The 22721-nt window shown below is 45.1% G+C and overlaps 1 protein-coding gene across 1 annotated transcript in view; it reads right to left on the bottom strand.

The window, feature by feature from the left end:
* The window catches only part of DCAF8 (DDB1 and CUL4 associated factor 8), a 1751511-nt gene that overhangs the window by 474783 nt on the left and 1254007 nt on the right, over nt 1–22721 (bottom strand). Inside the window, exon 10 of the mRNA XM_044059248.1 lies at nt 757–864. Coding sequence (XP_043915183.1) covers nt 757–864 — 108 coding nt within the window. The remainder of the gene's footprint in view (nt 1–756; nt 865–22721) is intronic.

Raw genomic sequence — 22721 nt, 5'->3', positions numbered from 1 at the left:
AAAGAATTTCTGACAAACTAAAGAAAAGCACAAACTCACACGGTTGTGTTTTTACAATAAAAGATTTATGAAATGCTTAAATTGTAGTAGATATATTTATATTCTAGTTGACCAAGTATATTTTACACATTTTATGAACATACAAACACATTCTAGGGCATTACCATTACTAAAGGATGCACCTAAAGAGCTGACCAAAAGCTCTTGGTTTTATACAACAGGGGGTGGCACAGTGGATGGTGCTGTTGCCTCACAGCAAGAGGTTCCCTGGTCCGATTCTCAGCCTGGGTGCCTCTGTGTGGAGTTTGCATGTCCTCCCTCTGAGAGTTTCCTCCAGGTGCTCCCGTTTCCTCCCACATCCCAAAGACATGCAAAAGGTGGATTGGACACACTAAATTGGGCATAGGTGTGAGTGTGCCTGCGAGTGAGTGGTGTTAAAGAATTACCGCAATACTGCTACAGCTTGGCTCTAGATGATTGCCACTGTTGAAGTGACACTCAAACTCCATGTGCAAAATGGGGAAAAAGGAGTTGCGGATGGATAGAATGCTGCATGTGACTGCAAACATGGATGCATTAAGCACATCTACTGCTCAGAATAATTTCACAGCTTCCATCACATACAGAGTTGTACTTATTTCATCTAGACACAATTTATACCAATGACTACTAAAACAGTCTGCAAATTATACATACCTGTTTAAACCAGAATGACCACCTCTTAGGAAGGAGTGAAAATTAGATTTCCTTTCTTACCTGTAGCATTGTTTCGATGTCCTTTGTAACGCTGGGTAAACTCAGCACCATCACTATGGCTAGAGTCAAATAAGTAAATATCCTCATCGTTGTAACTTGCCAACAATTCTGTTAAAAAATGAAAACGCAAAACTAAGGAACAAGGAATAAAAGCACCAGATCTAAGTCCTTAAACACTGCACAGCTAAAAAGCAGGGACATAACTGTCATTGCACTGCTTTTATAAACACATTAATAATGATAACTTCCTACCAGATCAAGAAGGAGCCAAAAGGATATGAAATACCAAGCAACACATGTACATCAAAACTACAAAGCAAGAAATTCAGCCTGGCTATAGAAAAACAAGTCCAATAAATGATGGCACCTCTCATGCTCAGGAATTATTGTAAATAAACAGTTATGAGAAATTTGATCTGAGAAGTGACAGATGGTGCTGTAGGATCGAGAATTCTGGGTTACCTCCCACTTTAAACACTGCTTATATATCCACTTGCTAGGCACGCTCAAACAATAGACCATAATATGGCCACAGGTACTTACTATACTACTGATCTGTGAACATCTTAAGATGTCTAGCCTTAGATCTTCATAGCAGGTATTAGCCTCTACACTTTGCATAAAAATAAACCAGACATGCCCCAAACAAGGATATGTAGGGATGCTTACAGATATGGCTCAAACAAGGATATGTAGGGATACTTGCATGACTCCCCTATCCATAAGGGTACAGGGGTATTAAACAAGAGAAGAATTTATGGTTACTCATCCATTTGTGCAATATATGTGTGAATACAATAACAGAAGTACTGTGTGCTTTATGTGCAGTGTAAGACAGTTTCACAAAAGTGGTAGCTCTGGGATGCAAACCCACCCCCCTCCAGCATGTTCATTTTGCAAAACAGATGGAAATCCTTGAGCAGATTTTTAAACCTCCATTGGGCTTGTAAATTTGCAATAGATCTGACAGAATAGGGTCTGCTGAAACTCTATACATGATGCAGAGATCGTTTCTAAGTAGCCTGTATGACACTGAGAAGAGGGACAAAACTTTAAGATGGTCTACATAGTTTTCACAGTTTAGGCCCCTGATTTTGTTTGTGACAAAGTGTAGTGGTCCCAGTTTGGACAGGTACATAGCAAAATGGGCACTATACTCCACAATCAGCTTACCGAGTGCAGAGTACAATGGAACAATTATATCCGTAGATCGAACACAATACCTTTATAAATAAGCTTTGCAATAAAAAATGGACTTCCTTACAATACTACACATGCAGTGATCAGAGCATAGCTCATTGCTGACAGGTTTTCCGATCCCAAACTACGGTATCGATTTTCTGGGGAGTGTTGTCAACGTGACACATTATAAGCGGAGTCATGCTTGCTGAAAAATATCACTACACACTTCTTGGCATTTAATTTTAGTCCATGGTTTTGACACCAGCTACTTATTCAGGACAAGCCCTCTTGACAGTATCCTGAAGTCCTCTGGAAAGTTTATGATCGCACCAAGTTTGCAGTCATCTGCAAATCTGGTCAACTGTAAACACTATCATTAGCTGTGAATTCCAAGAAACAAATGCTACATAGGAGTTGCCCAATGACTAAACTCTTGGGTATACCACTAACGACAGGCCTTTTGGAGGAGACAGAGTTGCCGGCCTTAAGTTCCTAGGTTCAATTTGTGAGCCAACTTGCTATCCAACGAGTTGCATTTAGCTGGGAGAGTTTATCTACAACAGAGTGCAGAATGGTGCTGAATGCCTTTGAGAGGTCTATATATACAGTATGCACCGTTTTGTCCTCAGTCATGGCTTCACTAACTTTTTTGAAAAATTCAACCAAGTTAAGTAGGCAGGACCTACCCTTAACAAATCCAAAATGGGTCATGTTACCTATATCCTTGTTTATTAATTCTGTAATGAGCATTTCCACAACCCTACAGAAGAGACTGGTTTGTCTTATGGGTTTACAATTACCAAGTGCACTGAAGTGCCCCCTTTTTGTAAGGGAAAGACAAACTTTACTGTCCTCCATTCATCCATCATGAAGCCTGTTTTGTGGCAGATAATTTATGTAGTAGCTTGGTATTTTATGTGGTCCAACAGACGCAGTGTTCTTGGCCATAGACAGCACTGCTTACAAAAATGTTCCAAACCAAACCTGGCTGAAAGCTTCTCAGAAAAAAAAGAAATAAAACAAGTCTGTGAATGGCCAGATGAAGAAGCCAACAAGCCCTCTTTTTACCAGAGGATTATGTAAGCCCTTTCCAGCAACACAAACCCCAAAGTGGAATAAGTGCTAAAGGGTGACAGTGAAGGCCCTTGCTAGATACCTTCACTGCACTGGTCAATAGAGTCTAGGGCTCTTAAAGAACTGAGGAAATGCTGTAGAATCATGTAAAGTACTTAGAACTGAACATCTCCAAGAGGTTGTCACTAAATCAGAAAAATCTGACTTTACCTTTTGCTTCTTTTCTTCCCGCCATACAAAAGCCTGCAGCTCCAAGATTCTGTAAGCAGAGACAATGGCCAGAAAAACGCATTTTGTAAGACACAATCAATATTACCAAACCAGTTCATAGGTGTGTACTAGGCTAATGATCACAAGGGCCTTTTTAAGTCTAGCCATGCATCCCAAATCTCTGAGAAGTTCTAGTACCCTTGACAGGTGTAAGCAGGGGCTTGGGAGATGAACCATTTACAGGCTTGTTTGCGGACATCAGAGACAGGTGCCAAACCAAGAATGAATTTCCTGCTCACAATTCAATTGTCCAAGTTAAGTTACACTTGAATTGGGTTAGGGAAGAACTCTGCTTCACATGGATGGGGAGCCTGTTCCATAGAAGGGGTAGTCTCTAGAATACAAACCTGTCTCTCCAGCATGTCCTATTTACATCACAGGCAAAGTTTAATTCCTTAGAATGGGTAATTCTGGTGCTGTTTGTTTTGTGGATATGCAAGCAGGAAGAGAGTAAGGTCTGACAATACCAGGCATAGATCTCCTCTCAACAGCCTTGTAGGAGACAGGATGCAAGGAAGTCTACAGCACTTGATATTCCCAAGCGGAACCCCATCCAAGTACTTACCAGACCCAACCCTGCTTAGCTTCTGACATCAGATGAGATTGGGTGCATTCAGGGTGGCTCAAACAAAGGATGGGCAACCACAAAGTTCAATTCCCACAGAGCTGGGCATCTCCAAAGGTGGGTAGAGAAGCAGTACTCCTTTAAGGAATGCTTAATAAAACCATTTTGGGTCGCAATGTTTTCCCTACACAGGGTCATGATGAGCAGAAAAGTACAGTTGTGGAAACTTACCATAAATGTAGATGTTTGAGTGTATTCACTGTTGCAGTCATCACATTTGGGTTATCCCTGCCAGGGTAGCCCTCGGCCGGCCCGAATACCAGAGACTTAGATTTTCTGTGTCGGTTACTGTAACTTGAGGACTGATGTCAGGTCGTCAGTAGTATAAAGTAAGGCAGCTGATGCCATTACATCAGTTTTTCTTACCCTAACCTGTCAGAAGCCCCCAATGTAGGAGGCCAGGTTCTGGTGGAAGAACCCCACCAGTGGAAAATAAATACCAACATGTCCCTTGTAAGGAAAGGAGAACAACAAGGAAGAATGGAAATAAAAGGAGAAAGAGAATAAAGGGGGATGGAGGGAGGGAAACCAGGACTGCAACAGCGAACACACTCGAACATCTACATTTATGGTAAGTGTACACAACTGTACTGTTCTTTACTGCTGCAGTCATCACATTTGGGTAGATTTCCAAAGCTGAGGAAATGGGTGGAGGCAGTCAAGAAAACTAGGGGCCAGCTAGTATGCCTTGCAAGACTGCAGAGGCAAACCCTGCCCTGGATTTGGAGAAGAGAGGCAAGTGGTAATGCTTGGTAAAAGTGTGAACAGATGTCCAGGTGGCAGCCTCCAGGATGTCCCTGATAGGGACTCCTCTGAGGAAAGCTGCAGAGGTGGAGGCTGCTATGGTGGAGTGTAGCAGAAATGGATGCAGTGTGCTATCCATTTGGAAATGGTTTGCTTGGCAATAGCTTTGTCTTCTGCCCCTGTAGCAAAGCTAACCAGCAATTGATCAGACTTTCTGAAGGATTTAGTCCTGTCCAAATAGAATCTGAGCTGTCTGTGTACATCTAGAGAGTGAAGAATCCTTTCCCCCTTGTTCTGGGGACTAGGAAAGAAAGTGGGCAAATGAATGGATTGGTTGAGAGCCACAATGGACACCACCTTGGGAATGAAGGATGGGTTATTTCTGAGGGATACCCTGTCTCTATGGAAGGTGATGATGGGTTCCACAGCCATGAGTGCTTGCAGCTCAGAGACTCTTCTGGCTGAAGTGATAGCCAGAAGGAATGCAGTCTTCCAGGAGAGAAATGTTAGCTCTGCAGAGGAAGCTGGTTTGGAAGGCAGCAGGGTGAGCTTTTCCAAGACAAAGTTAAGGTCCCAAGCTGGTGTTGGTGCCCTTCGGGGGGGGGGGTCTCAAGTTGCTAGCCCCTCTGAGGAACTGTTTGATCAAAGAGTGTGAGAAAGTGGGCTGTTCAGTGGGGAAAATGAGCAGAACTAGCAGAGGCATGATTTTTTTATACAGGAGAAAGAGAGATGACTATGTAGTAGGTCAGCTAAGTAATCCAGGATGAGAGGGATGGAGGGCTGTGCCATATTGGCTCCCTTAGCCTGGATCCAGGTGCAGAACCTTTTCCATTTATCTGCATAAGACTTTCTGGTGCTAGTACGTCTGGCCTCATGGATAACATCTAGAACCTGTTTACTGAGGATGGCAGATTGGTTAGGGAATAAGCCAAGCTGCCAAAATGAATGTCTGGAATTGGGGATGCATGAATTCCCCTTCCCTCTGCGTCAGGAGGTTTGGAATCTGAGGAAGATGCCATGGAGGCAACAGGGACAGGCTGTGCAGCAAGGGGCACTAGTGTTGTTGCCCTTGGTTTGTCCTCCCTTATTCTGAGCAGTACCCTGGGGATGAGAGGTAGGGGAGGAAAGGCACAGACTGATGAGGATTGACCCACGGGAAGAACAGGGCATCCACTTTCCAAGCCATGCAGTGATGCTCCCGGGTGCAGAATTTGCTTTGCTGATGGTTGGTGTGGGAGGCAAAGAGATCGATCTTCAGGGTTCCCCATTTCTGAGTTATTAGGGTGAAGGTACTTCTGTTGAGTTGCCACTCGTGTGGGTCCAGAAAGTTTCTGCTTAATTGGTTTGCCAGAGAGTTGAGAGAGCCTGGTAGGAATTGTGCTAACAGGTGTAGCTGCATGGAAGAGGCTGTGAGCCAAAGTGTCATAGCCAGCCTGCATAGAGGGTAGGAGTGAGTTCATCCCTACTTGTTGATGTACCACACCACAGTGCTGTCATTTGTTTTGATCAGGAGAACAACTGGAGAGAGAAGGGGTTTGAAAGCTATCGAGGCATGCTGCACAGTCATCATCTCTTTTTGACTGATGTGCAGAGGGATTTGATGTGGGCTCCAGGTGTGCACCCCAGACGCAATCTGATGTGCCTGTGGTGAGGGTCTGGGCAGCTGGGGGTGGGGAGAAGGGCAGTCCCTTGTTGTGGGAGAATGCTGTTGCCCACCAAAGAAATTCCTTTCTGAGGCAAGGAATTATAGGTAGAAGAGTTTCCAGGTCTTGAGAGTGTTGACACCAAAGGCTCTTAAGGTACCACTGACGTTTCCTCATATGCAGTCTGGCATATGGAATGAGTAGTACGCAAGATGCCATGAACCCCAGAGCTTGCAAGATCTTCCTTGCAGATAGCTGGGGCCTGGTAGCTAGTTGAGAGAAGTAGGCTGTCAAGAAAATTTGTTTCTCTGGTGTAAGGTATGCCATGTCCAGATTTGCTCCCAGGAAGATTATCCTTTGGGTGGGCACCTGTTTGGATTTCTTTTCGTTGACTGTGTACCCTACAGAGGTTAGCAGGGTCTTTACAAAGGCCAGGTGCTTGAGCAGCTTTTCCTGGCTGTCTGCCTGAATAAAGCAGTCATCTAAGTATGGGTAAATATGAATATTTCTTTGTCCGTAAAAGACAACTGTCAGAGCCAGACATTTTGTGAAAAAGTACAGTTTTGTACCTACCATAAATGTAGATGTTCGAGGATCCACATTGCTGCAGTCCTAACTATTGGGTAGTCCGCTGTCCAGTCGGCCCGAATACCAAAGTATATGGCTGACGTCGGTCAGGGCGCGGTCAGGGTACTAATGCGCATGACCGACGTCATATCCTCAGTCTTTTCTTGCCCCAGATGTCAGAAGACCCTGAAAAGATAAGGCCAAAAACCAAAAAACTCCCAAAATACCTGCACCAAAAAATATATATATATACAATATATACACAATCAGCAGAATATAACCTCACCTACACAACCACCCCTAAACACAGAGGGGAAGGAGGGACTGCAGCAATGTGGATCCTCGAACATCTACATTTATGGTAGGTACAAAACTGTACTATGTTCTTCATTCCACATTGCTGCAGTCCTAACTATTGGGTAGAATCCCAAAGCAGAGGTAAGGGAGGCTGGCAAATCATAAGGAAGCAGGAACTGACAACATGCCTTGCAAAATAGCTGTGGCAAAACCAGCCCTAGACTTAGAGTAGAGAGGAAGGTGATAATGCTTAGAGAAAGTATGCACTGAACTCCAAGTAGCTGCCTCCAAAATATCCTTAGTTGCCACCCCCCTTAGAAATGCTGTGGAAGTGGCAGTAGCCCTAGTGGAATGAGGCCTAATCCCAGCTGGAATCTCCTTGCCATGATGGGAATAACAAAAATGCAACACCCAATCCACCTAGAAATAGTTTGTTTTGACACAGGCTTGCCCTTTGAACTCAAAGCAAAAGAAACAAACAACTGCTGAGACTGCCTAAAATCCTTAGTCCTGCTCAAATAATAACGCAAGAGCCTGTGTACATCTAAAGTGTGCAAAATCTTTTCCCCTTTATTTTGGGGATTTGCATAAAAGGTAGGCAAATGAATAGTTTGGTTTAAAGCCACACTAGAAACCACCTTAGGCATAAAGGAAGGATTAAAAGATACCCTATCCTTATGAAAAATCAAAAAAGGCTCCACTGCCATAAGGGCCTGCAACTCAGAAACCCTTCTTGCAGAAGTAATGGCCAACAAAAAAGCAGTCTTCCATGACAAGTATTTCAATTCAGCAGTAGGCTCAAAAGGTTGTAGAGTAAGTTTCTCCAACACAAAATTGAGATCCCAAGCAGGAGTAGGAGCTCTACGTGGGGGTCTTATATTCTTTGCCCCTCTAAGAAATTGCTTGAACAAAGGATGCGAAAACAATGGTGGGTCACAATCATAGTGAGCTGAAATTGCTGCAGCATGAATCTTAATGGAAGAGAAAGACAAACCTCTGTCCAGTAACTCAGTAAGATATTGAAGAGCCACACTCAAATTTGGCTCAGTAATCTCCAAATTGTTTGCTGCACTCCAAAACAGAAATCTCTTCCCTTTTTCCGCGTACACTTTCCTTGTACTAGGTCTTCTGGCTTCCATAATCACATTTAAAACTTGTTGAGGAAGCTGAGACCTGCTATCTTTCAAAACAGAATATGCCAGGCTGTTAGATGTAGAGAGTGAAGCTTGACATTGAGCAGATGACCGTCCCTCTGAGACAACAGGTGTGGAATCAAGGGTAAAGGCCATGGAGGCTTCCTTACCAGACTCCTCAGTAATGGGTACCAGTGCTGCCGAGGCCAATCTGGAGCTATTAAAATCATCCTTGGCTTGTCTCGACCTTTAGAAGCACCTTTGGAAGAAGAGGCAGAGGTGGAAAGGCATACACATGAAGATTTTTCCAACTGAAAGAAAGAGCATCCACTTTCCAAGCTGTGTGATGAAATCCTTTGTGCAAAACTTTGGCAGCTGGTGGTTTAGTGGAGAAGCGAACAGATCTATGTCTGGAGTTCCCATGACACTGTCAATTTTGAAATACATGAAGATCCAGTTTCCACTCGTGGGGATCCATGATTTGTCTGCTTAATACATCTGCTAAGGAGTTCTGTGCTCCGGCAGAAACCTTGCCTGAAGAGTTAGTTGCAGACTGTCTCCCATAAAATCATTGCTTGTCTGCACAATGGGTAAGAATGTGTTCCCCTTGTTTGTTGATGTACCACATGACAGTTGTGTTGTCTGTTAGAATCAACACCTGCCCTGGAAGAAGTAACTCCTTGAAAGCAATTAATGCAAACTGAACTGCTAACATCTCTTTCATGTTGATATGTAGATGCTGTAGTCTGGCAGGCCACTTGTCTTGTATCCACTTTCCATTTAGATGAGCTCCCCAAGCAATATCTGAGGCATCTGTCGTTAGAATCTGACTTGCCTCTGGCCGGGTCACAGAGAGTCCCTTGTTTAGGTGACATTCCTGAGCCCACCACAAAAATTCCTTTTGAATGCAAGGTATTATTTGAATGACAGTGTCCAAATCCTGGCAGTGCTGTGTCCACAGATTTTGAGATACCATTGTAACTTCCTCATATGCAGTTTGGCATTGGGAAGTACCAGAATACAAGATGCCATGAACCCTAAGGCTTGAAGGACTGTCCTTGCAGTCAGCCCGGACTGAAGAGATAGATGATGGAAGTAACTGGAAAGATTCTTTTGTTTGTCCGGGGTTAAAAGGCCATCTGGGCTGCTGTATTCAGTCTCACACCCAGAAAGCACATGTCTTGAGAGGGTACTAGACTGGACTTTATTTCGTTCACAGAATACCCTAGGCATCTTAGCACTGCTATGACATAATCCAGATGCTGTAGAAGATCTTTTTCTTGAGCCAGAATCAGGCAGTCGTCCAAGTAAGGATAGATTTGGATTCCTTTTAGCCTGAAGTAAGCTATCACTGGAGCCAGAACCTTTGTGAATACTCTGGGCAGTAGATAAGCCAAAGGGCAATGCAGAGAACTGATAATGAGAATTCCAGCTCGAAACGCAGATACTTCCTGCAACTTAGTCTTATTGGCACATGAAGGTAAGCTTCCTTGAGATCTAAAGTTACCATCCAGTGATCTTTGCCCAGCAGAGGTAAAAGCTGTTGTAACGTCAACATTTTGAACTTGGGAATGTCCAGATAAGTGTTGAGGATAGATAAATCCAGAATTGGTCTCCACGTGTTCCCCTTCTTTGGTACTAGGAACAGGCGAGAATAAAATCCTAGGCCCCTTTCCGGCACAGGAACTGACTGAATGGCCCCTATTTGGAGCAACAGAGAAATTTGCGCCTCTGTTCTTTGAAGAGGAGGAATGTCTGGCATGCCTTTGAAAGGAGGCAAGGTATGGAAATAAAACCTGTAACCGTGGTGAATAATATCCAGAACCCATCTGTCTTGGGTAATTAAATCCCAATTTTCTTTGAAAAGAGACAGCCTTCCTCCCAAAGGTGCTGCCAGAACGTGCTGGCAGCTGAAAAGGCAGGTCATTGGGTTTGCTTACGAAAGGACTGACCCCTGCCCTCACCAGAAGTCTGAGCAGGGGAACTCCCGCCCTAGGCCTAAAAGAACCCTGAGCTCTGCCCCTACCACGCCTAGACCTACCCCTAGACTGGGAATCATAAGCAGGATAAGTCCATCCCTTAGTAGGCCAATTTCTACTAAACGTCGGAGGCTGCACCTGCAAAAAATCTTTAACAGTTTGCATAGACTTAGCCTTGTCCTCCATTTTCTTCAAAACTGCTTCCACAGGCGAACCAAACAACACATCAGACTGTAAAGGAGCATCCAAAATCCTCGTCTTAACATGCTCAGCTAAATTCTGATCTCTCAGCCAGGCGTGCCTACGAAGAACAGAACCAGTGGCAGCCACCCTGGAGGAGGCCTGCACAGCATCAAAACCACACTGCAAGGAATGTTTACCCACCTGTTCAGACACATGAACTAAATCCTGCAACTCTTTACACTCAATACCTTCAGCCACAGCATCCACCTTAGATTTCAACTGTGAAAGAAGATAATTCTGATTTTTTAACATGTGAAACTGACAATTCAACGCCCTCATGGCTAAAGTGGAAGAAGTATACACTTTCTTTCCCCATCTATCCAAAGCCCTTGCCTCTTTATCAGGAGGGACAGGATTTTTAACAACTGAGGTCTTCACACCTTTAGGCCCCTGAGAGACAGTTTCTGGGTCTGCCCTAGGACTCTTAAAAAGATACTTATGAGCTTCAGGCACCCTGTAATACCTATCCGGTTTAACTGGGGCAGGAGGCAAAGAATCAGGATTCAGGGAAGCCTCTGCAAACACATCTTCCACCACATTCAAAACAGGAGGTATAGCTAAAGGCCTATGCTGGGGTAAAACAAGAATTCCCTAAGCCTTTTCCTGGAATCAGAGAAATCTTGACCTTCCCATTTAAAATGCTCCCTCATGGAATGCAGAGTCTCTGAAAATGAAAAATCCTCAGGAGGAGAAGCAGAAGGAGTAGAATCATCCACATCAGAATCAGAATAAGGAGGGAACTCCTGCAAGTCTTCAGCCGAAGACTCAAGCCTCGAGCATTGCTCAAAACTCTCAAACTCAGGTTCCACCCTAGGCCTCTTATCAGGAGGGGCATAGAACCCTAATCATAGTAATCAAATCCTCTGCCATTTTAAGCATATGTTTCTTAGGCAAAGATCCTGAAGCACTAGGAGAAACCCCACAGAAGCTGAACTTGGCCTGCCCCTCAAAGAAGCCTTGGAAACTGAAGGGAGGCTCTAACCACCTTAGGAAGAGAGGGAAGAACAGTCACCTGAGAAGCCCCTCAGCCTGGCCTACCTCCTGAGAGGATACATCCTGTAACAGTAAAGTCTCTCCTGAGACTCCAAAGAGACACCTGGCAAAACCTCCGGCTCCACTGAGCCTTCAAAGAACCGGCGTCTGGGACTGTCGGTTCCTCCACCTAGGCTTTGCTGCTTTATCTTTGCGTTTTAGCCGGGCGCCGGAGCATCCACGGCATTTTATAATTACAACGCTTCCCAAACACTAACCTGGCACAGTCTAACCTTCTCTTAATAGTGCGTTTGTTAAATCTAGCACAAGAGCGCATCCAACAACGCCGTGCTCAGGCCCTAAACAAGGTATACACAAAGTATGGTAATCCCTATGAGGTATCTGTTTCCCACAAGAAATACAGTTATTCACTTTTTCTGACATCCGTTAAATACTGAGGCAAGAAAAACCAAAATATTCCCACGGGTACTTAGCCAACTTTGATTCGGTCTGAAACTCTGACTTCAGAAACTTTCAGAACGCCAACCTGCACTCGCAAAATTGCTTCTGCATCGGACCATGCGGCAAAAAAGACTGAGGATATGACGTCGGTCATGCGCATTAGTACCCTGACGTACTGACGTCAGTCTAATGTGCCCTGACCGACGTCAGCCATATACTTTGGTATTCGGGCCGACTGGACAGCGGACTACCCAATAGTTAGGACTGCAGCAATGTGGAATGAAGAACATCTCTGGGAGCAGTAGATAAGCCAAAAGGAAGCACAGATAACTGAAAGTGTTGAGATCCTGCCCTGAAGCAGAGATATTTCCTGCAAGATTCCCTGACAGGAATGTGGAGGTAGGCCTCTTTTAGATCTAGGGTGGCTAGCCAAGCGTCCTTGGAGAGCATGGGTAGCAGCTGCTGGAGGGTGAGCATTTTGAATTTTGGGATCACCAGGAAGGTGTTTAGAATAGATAGATCGAGGATGGGGTGCCAGGTACCCCCTTTTCTGAGCACCAGAAAAAATCTGGAGTAGACGCCTTGGCCTATCTATTCTGCAGGAATGTGCTCTACTGCCCTCATAGAGAGCAGGGAAAGGATTTGCTTTTGAGCCTCTGCCCACTGATTTGGTGGTAGATCTAGGAACCCTTTTGGGGTTGGAAGGGTGTGGAAGGAAAATTTGTATCCCTGAGACAACATTCAGAACCCACTGGTCCTTGGTAATGGTGGCCCAGGTGCTTGAGTGAAAGGAGAGTTTTCCTCCTAGGGGTAAAGTGGAGGTGGGGGTGGAGGAGGTGAGTCATTGTGAGTTCTTACCATAAGGGGGGGCTTAGAATTCCCTGGTTTTGAAGTGGAGGTAGTCCACTGCTTAGATCTCTGCATTCCCTGGGGCTGCTGTCTGGGGGGGAGGGGGTCTGTTTCCACGGGGCCTAGGCTGGGCCAGTTTACTTGGAGTAGGAAAGAACCAGTGCTTGGAGGGACAATGCCTGCTGAACCTAGGGGGCTGGACCTGTAAGAAATCCTTAACTGTGTGCATAGATTTTGCTTTTTCTTCCATTTTTTTAAGACCTCTTCTGCCTTAGTGCCAAAGAAGTTATCTTTGTGCAAGGAGGCATCCAACAATTTAGATCTGACATGGTCTGTCAGGGGTTGTTCTTTAAGCCATGCATGCCTTCTAATGACAGATCCAGTGACTGCTGCCCTGCAAGAAGCTTCTAGGGCGTCAAAGCCACAGTGCAAAGTGTGTTTAGTTACTTGACTTGCAGAATGTATTAACTCTTGTAAATCTTTAGATTCTGCCAAAGCAGGAAGGGAAGGCATTTTTTTTGTTTTAGGAGTTCCAAGGTATGTTGCTGAAATTTCAGCATATGGAACTGACAATTTAGTGCCCTGATAGCAAGAGAAGCTGAGGTGTATACTTATTTACCCAATCTGTCCAATGCTCGGGAATTCCTGTCTGAGGGGATGGGATTCTTAGCAAAGGTTGCTTTAATCCCTTTTGGCCCTTGAGAAATGGCCTCAGGGTCAGCTGTTGGATTTTTAAAAAGATATTTGTGAGAGTCAGGGACTCTATAGTACCTTATCTGGTTTTCTGGGAGCAGGAGGTAGGGTGTCAGGAGTCAAGCTGGATTCAAAGAAAACATCTTCCAGAACATTCAGAACTGGGGTGATGGCCAAGGGTCTGTGTTGCGGAAAATCTAGGAATTCCCTGAGTCTCTTTTTAGACTAAGGGTAGTCCTGACTCTCCCATTGGAAATGCTCCCTTAAAGTATGCAGGGTTTCCCCAAAGGAAAAATCCTCTGGGGAGAGGCTGAAGGAATGGAGTAGTCTGCATCAGAATTCTCATAAAAATTTCACTTGAGACAGTCATTAAATAAGATAAATGAATATGTTAACTTAGGTAGCTTTTACAAGCTTTGCTCTAGCTAATCTTTAGCTGAAACTCAACTGAACTAATGAGATGAATTGATAATTGTTTAATGATTGATTGCTTCAGGTGTACTCAATTAAATGAAGAATATATATAGCTAATGGTTTTAATTGTTTAGTGAAATCTGAAGAAGCGTGCCTTGGTAGCACGCGAAAGCGCTTATTCCATTTTACGAAATAAATTTTGTGGTGGTCCTCTGTTTATTCTACGCATTGCATTTTTTCTTTCTGGACTTGGACCTTTGGACTGCAGCGTTATCTTTCTTTGAATCCTCATAAGTAGAGAGGGGTTGCATATCTTCATAGTCAGATGCATCAGATTCATCTGACTCTTGTTCGGACAAAACTACAGGGGGACAGATCTCTCTTCCTTTCTGAGGGGGTAGCTTGACTTCCCCTGATCAGCAAGATAAGGTCTTCCGCCATTTTAAGCATTTGAGACTGAGGCAAGGTAGCAGGTGCCTGACAGAGGGTTGTTGGTTTCTTGGGTGTGGTTCGAAACCTGGGCCTAAGAAACTCGGTCATTTTTGAAAGAACGGTAGTCGCAAAAGAAGATGCCGGTTTGTGTCAAGATTCAGTAGTGCGGAGATTCGGTAGTGCAAAGGACTTCCTCAGAAGCCAGTGCCTGCTCAGCAGCTCCGGACCCATCCAAAGTAGAGACAGCCGCAGGATCCTTAGTCAAAGAAGAGTTTTGTGGCATACTGGACTCCGAAAGGGTCTCAGTAGCAGCCTGCGAATCAACTGAAGCAGGCATCAGGGGCTGCGAAAGCACCTCACTGAGTACCAGAGGACTGATGACTAGCTTAATGGAAGTATCGTCGGTAGGTTTGGACCTGTGCGGTCTGTCTTTATCTTTACATTTTTTCGGAAGATCTGCTGTCGGATGGCTTACTGAAGCCATATCGGAATTCGAGGACTGTAAACGAAAATATCTGGCTACAATAAGGGCCAGACGATGGATAGTTTTGGTGTTGAACAAAGCACAGAGGCGACAACAGGGGACATCGTGGTCTGGGCCTAAACAAGTGATGCAGTAAAAGTGGAAGTCTCGGTCTGGTATTTGCTTTCCACCGGCGAGACAATTAACTTTTTCAAACATCGGACAGTGCAAGAAAAAAGGATCTCCAACAGAGTACTTAGCTTTAGAAGACTTCAGCTTCAATTCGGAAACGAAAACTCCAGTAGCAGCCAACTGGCACTTGTGCAAACTGCTTCTACTTCGGGCTCCCCGGCAAAAAAGACTGATGTAATAGGTTCATAGGTAGGTACTAGGCTATCAGCCCTAGGGCCCATACAAGCCTAGCCAAAAAATGTACCCTGGCTTTTGCCACCCAAGAAAATTATTTTCCTGTGCCCCTGTCGAGCAGAGCCACAGAAGTGATCCCCGGGGTGAATTTCCCATTTCCCATCCAATCAAGATTTTTCTTGAAGAGTGCTAATGAGGAGCTCTGTTTGACATAGATAGGTAGTCTGTTCCAGAGTATGGGAAGTCTCTGGGACAGGAATCTATCCCTCCAGCATGTTCTGTTTATTGTGGTGACAAGGTTTAGGTCCCTAGAGCGTGTAGCTCGGAGGGACTGGGATTTCTTTAAGTGGAGCATGTCCAACAGCTCTGGGTTTGACATAGCTTTGTATGTTAGGCAGAGATCACCCCTGAGTAGGCGATATGTGATGGAGTAAAGCTGTAGTTTTTTGAGACGGTCTGCATAGGGCATCTGTTTTAGGCCAGTAATCCTCTTTGTGAGGTATTTCTGTGGGCTTTCCAGTTGTTGTAGATGTCTTGTGAGGTACATACCAAAAGGGGCGTTGTACTCTATAATGGGTCTAATGAGTGATGAGTAGAGGGGAACAATGACCTCTTTTTTTTCTGGATGAGAATCCTTTTGTGATAAGATGAGCCATGTAGAAGGATTTCCTGACCACTGTGGCGATGTGATTATCAAAGGAGAGACTACTGTCCACCTGTGTCCCAAGGTCTCATCACATTTTCGGCATTAAGTAGACTACCAGCTATGTGGTAGTTCATGGGTACAGAGTTTTTACCAAAGGGGATGACAATACACTTTTTGGCATTGATCTTCAGACCATGGCTTTGACACCAGGTATCTGTCTCAGTGAGGCCCTTTTGTAGTTTTGTCCACATCGGTAGGAGTTTCGGTTATGGCTCCTAGTTTACAGTCATCTGCAAACTTTGTTAGCCAAAGACCTTCTGTGTTGGCCTGCACTTCAGAGAAGTAGATACCAAACAGGAGAGGACCCAGGACTGAACCCTGTGGTACTCCACTTGTCACTGGTCTGATGTCGGATTTGGAATCCGCTACTTTCACAGTGTGGGTTCTGTCCATGAGCCAGTTGGCAACCCATCTTGTGACATAGGGATTTATACCTAGTTTAGTGAGCTTATCTATAATTCCAGAGTGGGGGATGGTGTCGAAAGCCTTGGCGAGATCTAGATAAGCCGTGTGAACCATTTTACCCTCATCTATGGCTTTGGTGACTGCTTCAAAGAAGTCAATCAGGTTTAGGAGACATGACCTGCCTTTTACAAATCCAAACTGGGTAGGGTCCAGAGTTTGGAGATTACCAGTGTCTTTGTTTATGAGTTCCACGATGATACGTTCCATGGCCTTGCAGACCAGGCTTGTCAGGCTAATGGAGCGGTAGTTCCCGGGGTCCGTCATGGCTCCCCCTTTGTGGAGTGGGATAACAGTCGCGGTGCGCCATTCAGTGGGTACAAAGCCTGAGGTGAGGCTATGATTGAACATGATACTTAGGGTGCCAGTTCATTCTGTATTTTGTGTAGAACGCAGCCTGGGATATTGTCAGGTCCCATGGATGCTGTGTTCCTGGCTTTGGAGAGTGTGTTTTTTACCTGTGCAGCCGTGATTATAGGAACTTTGCATTCTTCCAGTATAGGGATGGGCCCTCTAGGGGGTGAGAGGGGGGATAAAGTTAGCACTGAACCTATCTGCTAGGATGTTGGCAATATCAGTTGGTTCTGTATATTTAGTGCCATTGTGCTGTAACTCAGAGCAGATCTGAGTGTTCCCATTTAGATTCTTGACATAGCTATAGAATGGTTTGTGGTTGTCTTCAGAGTCAGTGGCAATTTTGTTTTCGTAACTAGCTTTGGAGGATTTTATGAGGGATCTCAGCTTCTTACTGAGGTTGACCAGGGATTTCCTCCAGTCATGGGATTTTACTCTTTTTTGCAACAGTTTCTTTCTTCTGTTGTAGAGTTTGTTTATGGCAGAGGATCACCAGATTGGCTTCCTTTTTCTACATCTTGGTTCTATTAGGGATAGCATGATCCATGCACTCGTGTAAGTGCTTATAAAATGCATTTGTGTAGGAATCGGCAGTCATACCTCCATTGTCCGTCTGCATGGGTGTCATGAAGTTTGCCACTTCTGTCTTAAGAAGTGTGAAGCTGGCTTTGGAGAAGTTTTTTACGATGGTTTCCCTAACTGGGGCTGGGGGTGGGATGTGGATGTCTAGGCTGATTAGCTTGTGGTCGGATCTGACCAACGAGGAATTGACCTCTGGTGTGGAACACCGGTTTCCCATGTTGGTAATGACCAGGTCTAGGATATTGCTGCCCCTGGTGGGGGTATGAATAAGTTGATCCAAGGCGTTGGAATTTATGAATTCTACAAAACGTTGAGCAAAAGAGTTGGTACACGAGTAGTTTTCCCAGTTAATGGTGGGGTAGTTGAAATCGCCCATTATTAGGGTGTTGGGTTGTACCCTAATACTTTCCAGTGTATCAAGAAATGAGGAGTGTGAATCCTGGGGCATGGTGGGGGGGTCTGTAGCAAGCTACAATTTGGACTGCGGTCTTGCCCAGAGTTAGTTGCACTTGGATAATATCAGATGCATTATGCTGTGCAACTAGCCTGGAGGTGTGGATATCCTTAATGAATATGGACACGCCTCCGCCTTTAGTGCTTCTTTCTGGGTTAGGTGGCCGAAAGGTGTGGCATGAATTGAAGCCTGGTAATGCAGGGGTGCTCTCTGGAGCTTTGAACCAGGTCTCTGTCACTGCACAGATGTCCATGTTCTCCATTTTAAGGGGTGCCTCGAGTGAGTGCATTTTGAGGTTTAGACGTCTAGCACCGAGTAGCATTACCCTCAGATTTTGCTTGTTTGCACCTGTTACGGTGGTGAATTTGTCATTTGAACCTTGCCTAAAAAAGGCACTATAGGGGTGGCAAGAACCTTAGCCAGTATCCGGAATCCTAAGGGCGACAGGTGCAGGCCATCTCTGGCAAAGCATCATGGACTGTCGATCATGTCGTCCCAGGCAGACAAATACTGGATCCCCTTAGAATGACATCAGAAGCTTAGCCAATTGTTGAAGTCAATCATTTTGTCCTTGTACTGTGGTATCATTCTGGGTGATGGCAGGATGCTACTCAGGGTTAGGGTCATACCTGCCTGGGATACAAGATCGGAAAGCTCCTCCATGTCTCTTTTCATGTAGTCCAGGGAGGTACGTCTCAGGTCATTCACACCAACATGGACAATGACAGTGTCATATTTATACTTATTGTGGAGTGACCTGAGTGCATGCGTTATGTGGCGGATCCTGGCACCTGACAGGCAGCTGACAGTAACTTTCTCCTTGTTTAGTCTAGTGAGTGGATCATCAGTGTGCCTGACTACAGAGTCACCTATGACTACAGTATTGGGTATGTTGTTATGCCTTATGGGCTGTGGTTGAGTGGCACACTGAGTTTGTGGGCTATGTGTTATTTGGGTTGTGTTGGGGGGTGGAGTTTGCTTGCGATTATGCTTTGAATGTCCCTGATGCTTGGTGTCAACTGCCTTACTTTATACTTACTGACGACCTGACGTCAGTCGTCAAGTGACAGCAACCAAAGCAGAAATACTAAGTGTCTGGTATTCGGGCCAACCGAGGGCTACCCTGGCAGGGATAACCCAAATGTGATGACTGCAACAGTGAAACACTAAGATTAGCACCCATGCATCCTAACCTGTGGAATAACTGAGACACAGAAATAGCAGTCATGCATCCTAACCTGTGCAGCAACAAAGACAAAAACAGCAGCCATGCATCCTAACCTGTGCAATAACAGACACAAACAGCAGCCATGCATCCTAACCTGTGCAATAACAAACACAGAAACAGCAGCCATGCATCCTAACCTGTGGAATAACAGAAACAGCAGCCATGCATTCTAACCTGTACAATAACAGACACACAAACAGCAGCCATGCATCCTAACCTGTGGAATAACAGAAACAGCAGCCATGCATCCTAACCTGTGGAATAACAGAGAGAGAATCAGAGAGGTATACGAGAGGATTTCTGACCACCTATAAGCTGAATGTCTACTGAACAACTTGCATAGAGAACCTCTTCCACTTGGTGAACTACATTTGCTGGGTGAAAGGCTTCTTGGATGACTTAATTACTTCTAATACCTTGGAGCTCTTAAGATCAGTGGGATCATGAGTCTAGAGGAGAAGCCACGTCCCAAAGACATGGCCAGCTGCCCTCCAGCACTTGGGTGGTGACCAGACGTTTCCCCTATTATTAAAGCATGAAATAATACCCTACTTCGTCACCAAGGAATCACAATTTGTTCTGGTCTTTCGACTAAATTTTTGCAAAGAATTAAAGGGTTGGGGAAAGAGTAGAGGAATTTACCTTGCCAAGGGATAAAGAATGGGTCTACTGTGAACCTCCCTTGTCATGCTCCACCAACCTGGAAAGTACCGCCAAGTGGTTAACCACCAGCATGCCCATTTTTGAAAGATCCACAGTAGTGCTCCTGAATTTGCAAATTCATGAGGACAGAAGGAAAAAATGAGTGAGCCTGCCATCACACTCATCACCAAAAATGTGAACTCAAAACAGAGAGAGAGAGAATGTGCTGCATTCCTGTGCCAGGAAACCAGTGCCTCACAGCAGAGGCACTACATAGCTCAGAACCTGACCCTGTTACACTGCCTCATAGAGGCACTGCATAGCTCAGGACCTGCCACCGTTACAGCACCTGACAGTAGAGGCACTGCATAGCTCAGACCCCACCCCCGTTACACAGCCTCACAGCAGAGGCACTGCATAGCTCAGAACCTGACCCTGTTACAGGGCCTCATAGAGGCACTGCATAGCTCAGGACCTGCCACTGTTACAGCACCTGACAGTAGAGGCAATGCATAGCTCAGACCCCACCCCCGTTACACAGACTCACAGCAGAGGCACTGCATAGCTCAGAACCTGGCCTTGTTACAGCGCCTCACAGCAGAGGCACTGCATAGCTCAGAACCCGCCTCACAGCAGAGGCACTGCATAGCTCAGAACCCGCCTCACAGCAGAGGCACTGCATAGCTCAGAAGCCGCCGCTGTTACAGCCCAGGTAAACAGAGCTCAGTTAGTGGCCTGAGCACCTCATGAAACTGGCACTGGGGAGGCATACATGACAACTGAGCTGGCTTGTCTCAGTTAGTACAGTTGTGTACACTTAACATAAATGTAGATGTTCAAGTGTATTCACTGTTGCAGTCATTACATTTGGGTAATCTGCTGGCAGGTTGGCCCTCAGTCGGCCTGAATTCCAAAGTCTTGGGTCCTGCGTCGGTTGCTGTCTTATCTTCCATGACATTAGGTCGTAAGGGGTATAAAAACATGCAGCTGACGCCATTTTCTTTAGTTTTTCTTGCCCCCGATGTCAGGTGCCCCCAAAAAGGTAGCAATATTATATATATAAACATGCATCAATATAAACTTTACCTTCATCTAGAAGCAAATACACCACATAGGTTGTAAAAGATAGAGAAGGAAAGGTAAACTGTAGAATGACAGAGGGATGGCGGGAGGGTAACCTGGACTGCAACAGTGAATACACTCGAACATCTACATTTACGGTAAGTGTACACAACTGTACTATGTTCTTCGTGTTTCACTGTTGCAGTCATTACATTTGGGTAGAATCCCAAAGCTATGGTTGGGAGGTTGGAGCTAAACAGCATTAGGTGCGGTTATAAGGCCCTGCAGCACTGCAGTGGCAAAGCCTGCCCTGGACTTAAGAGTAGAGAGGCAAATGGTAATGCTTTGTAAAGGTGTGAACAGAACTCCAAATAGCAGCCTCTAGAATGTCTTTGGTTGGTACTCTTAGGATTGGGTATCAGTATTGGCGAGGCCAGTCTGGGGCAATTAATATCATCTTTGGCTTCTCTTGTCTGACTTTTAGGAGGACCTTGGGTAGAAGAGGCAGAAGAGGAAAGGCGTAAACTGACAGGTTTTTCCTACTGAAAGATAGGGCCATCCACTTTCCATGCTCGTCTGTGATAAGTCTTTGTGCAGAATTTCTTCAGTTGATAATTTTGAGGAGAGGCAAATAGATCTATGTCTGGCCTCTCCCATTTCTCTGTTATCATGCTGAATACTTGTGGATTTAGTTTCCACTCGTGAGGATCCATAAGGTTTCTGCTTAAATCGTCTGCCAGACTGTTCTGTCTTCCTGGCAGGAATTGAGCTTGAAGATTTAGCTGGAAGGTCAAAGCTGTGTTCCACAGTGCCATGGCTAATCTGCAAAGGGAGTATGAGTGTGTGCCCCCTTGCTTGTTTATATACCACATGACTGTGGTGTTGTCCGTCTTTATCAGTAGTTGTCCTGGATGAAGTAAGTCCTTGAATGTTGTTAGGGCATTTTGAACGGCTAGCATCTCTTTCTGGTTGATATGTAGATGCATTTGATTTGGTGCCCATATGCCCTGAATGCATCTTCCTGCCATGTGGGCCTCCCCCAGGCATAATCTGATGCATCTGTTGTTAAAGTTTGGCTGGCAGGGGGTAGAGTGAAGGGCCGTCCCATGTTTTGGTGACAGGCCTTTGCTCACCATAGAAACTCCTGTTGCAGCCAGGGGATGAGAGGAATCATTGTTTCCAGACTGTGTGAATGCTGACTCCATAAACCTTTTAGGTACCATTGAAGCTTTCTCATATGCAGTCTTGCATATGGAATTAGTAGGATGCAGGATGCCATGAAGCCCAGAGCCTGCAGAATTTGTCTTGCAGAAGGCTGGGTTTTTGTTGCCATCAGTTTGAAGTAAGTAGTCAGTTGTCTGTTTGTCTGGTGTGAGGCAAGTCATCTGGGCAGTTGTATGCAAGCATGCACCCAGGAATGTTATCTTTTGAGAGGGTACCAGTTGTGATTTATTTTCGTTTATTGTGTACCCTAGGTATGCTAGACGCCTTTTCACAAATGCCAGGTGTCGCAGAAAAGTGTCCTTGTTCTCTGCTTGAATGAGACAGTCATTCATGTAAGGATATATTTGAATACTTGTCTGCAAAATGCAATTACTGGTGCCAGGCAATTTGTAAAGACCCTGGGCGCAGTAGGCAGTAGATAAGCCAAAGGGCAGTGCAGAGAATTGGTAATGCATTAAGCCAGCCTTGAATCTGAGGTATCTTCTGCACGACTGTCTTATTGGGACATGCAGGTATGCCTCAAGTCTAAAGTCACCAGCCAAGCATTTTTGCCCAGCATGGGCAGAAGCTGCTGCAAAGTGAGCATTTTGAATTTTGGAATGTCCAGGTATGTGTTCAAAATCGATAAATCCAGTATTGGCCGCCAGGCCTTGTCCTTTCTGGGTACCAAGAACAGTCTTGAGTAAAAACCTTGTCCTTTTTCCTGTTCTGGTACTATCTGAATGGCCCCCATATCTATGAGGAACGTAACCTGTTTCTGTGCCTCTGCCCATTGTTTTTTTGGCAGGTCTGGCCAACCATTTGTCATTGGCAGAGTGTGGAAATGGAATCTGTATCCCTGTG

The sequence above is a fragment of the Protopterus annectens genome, chromosome 17.part0, assembly GCF_019279795.1.
Source record: "Protopterus annectens isolate FY-2018-M chromosome 17.part0, PAN1.0, whole genome shotgun sequence".
In the NCBI taxonomy this organism is placed as follows: Eukaryota; Metazoa; Chordata; order Ceratodontiformes; family Protopteridae; genus Protopterus; species Protopterus annectens.
The sequence above is the reverse complement of the archived record's forward strand: the minus strand, read 5'-3'. Positions and strand labels throughout refer to the sequence as shown.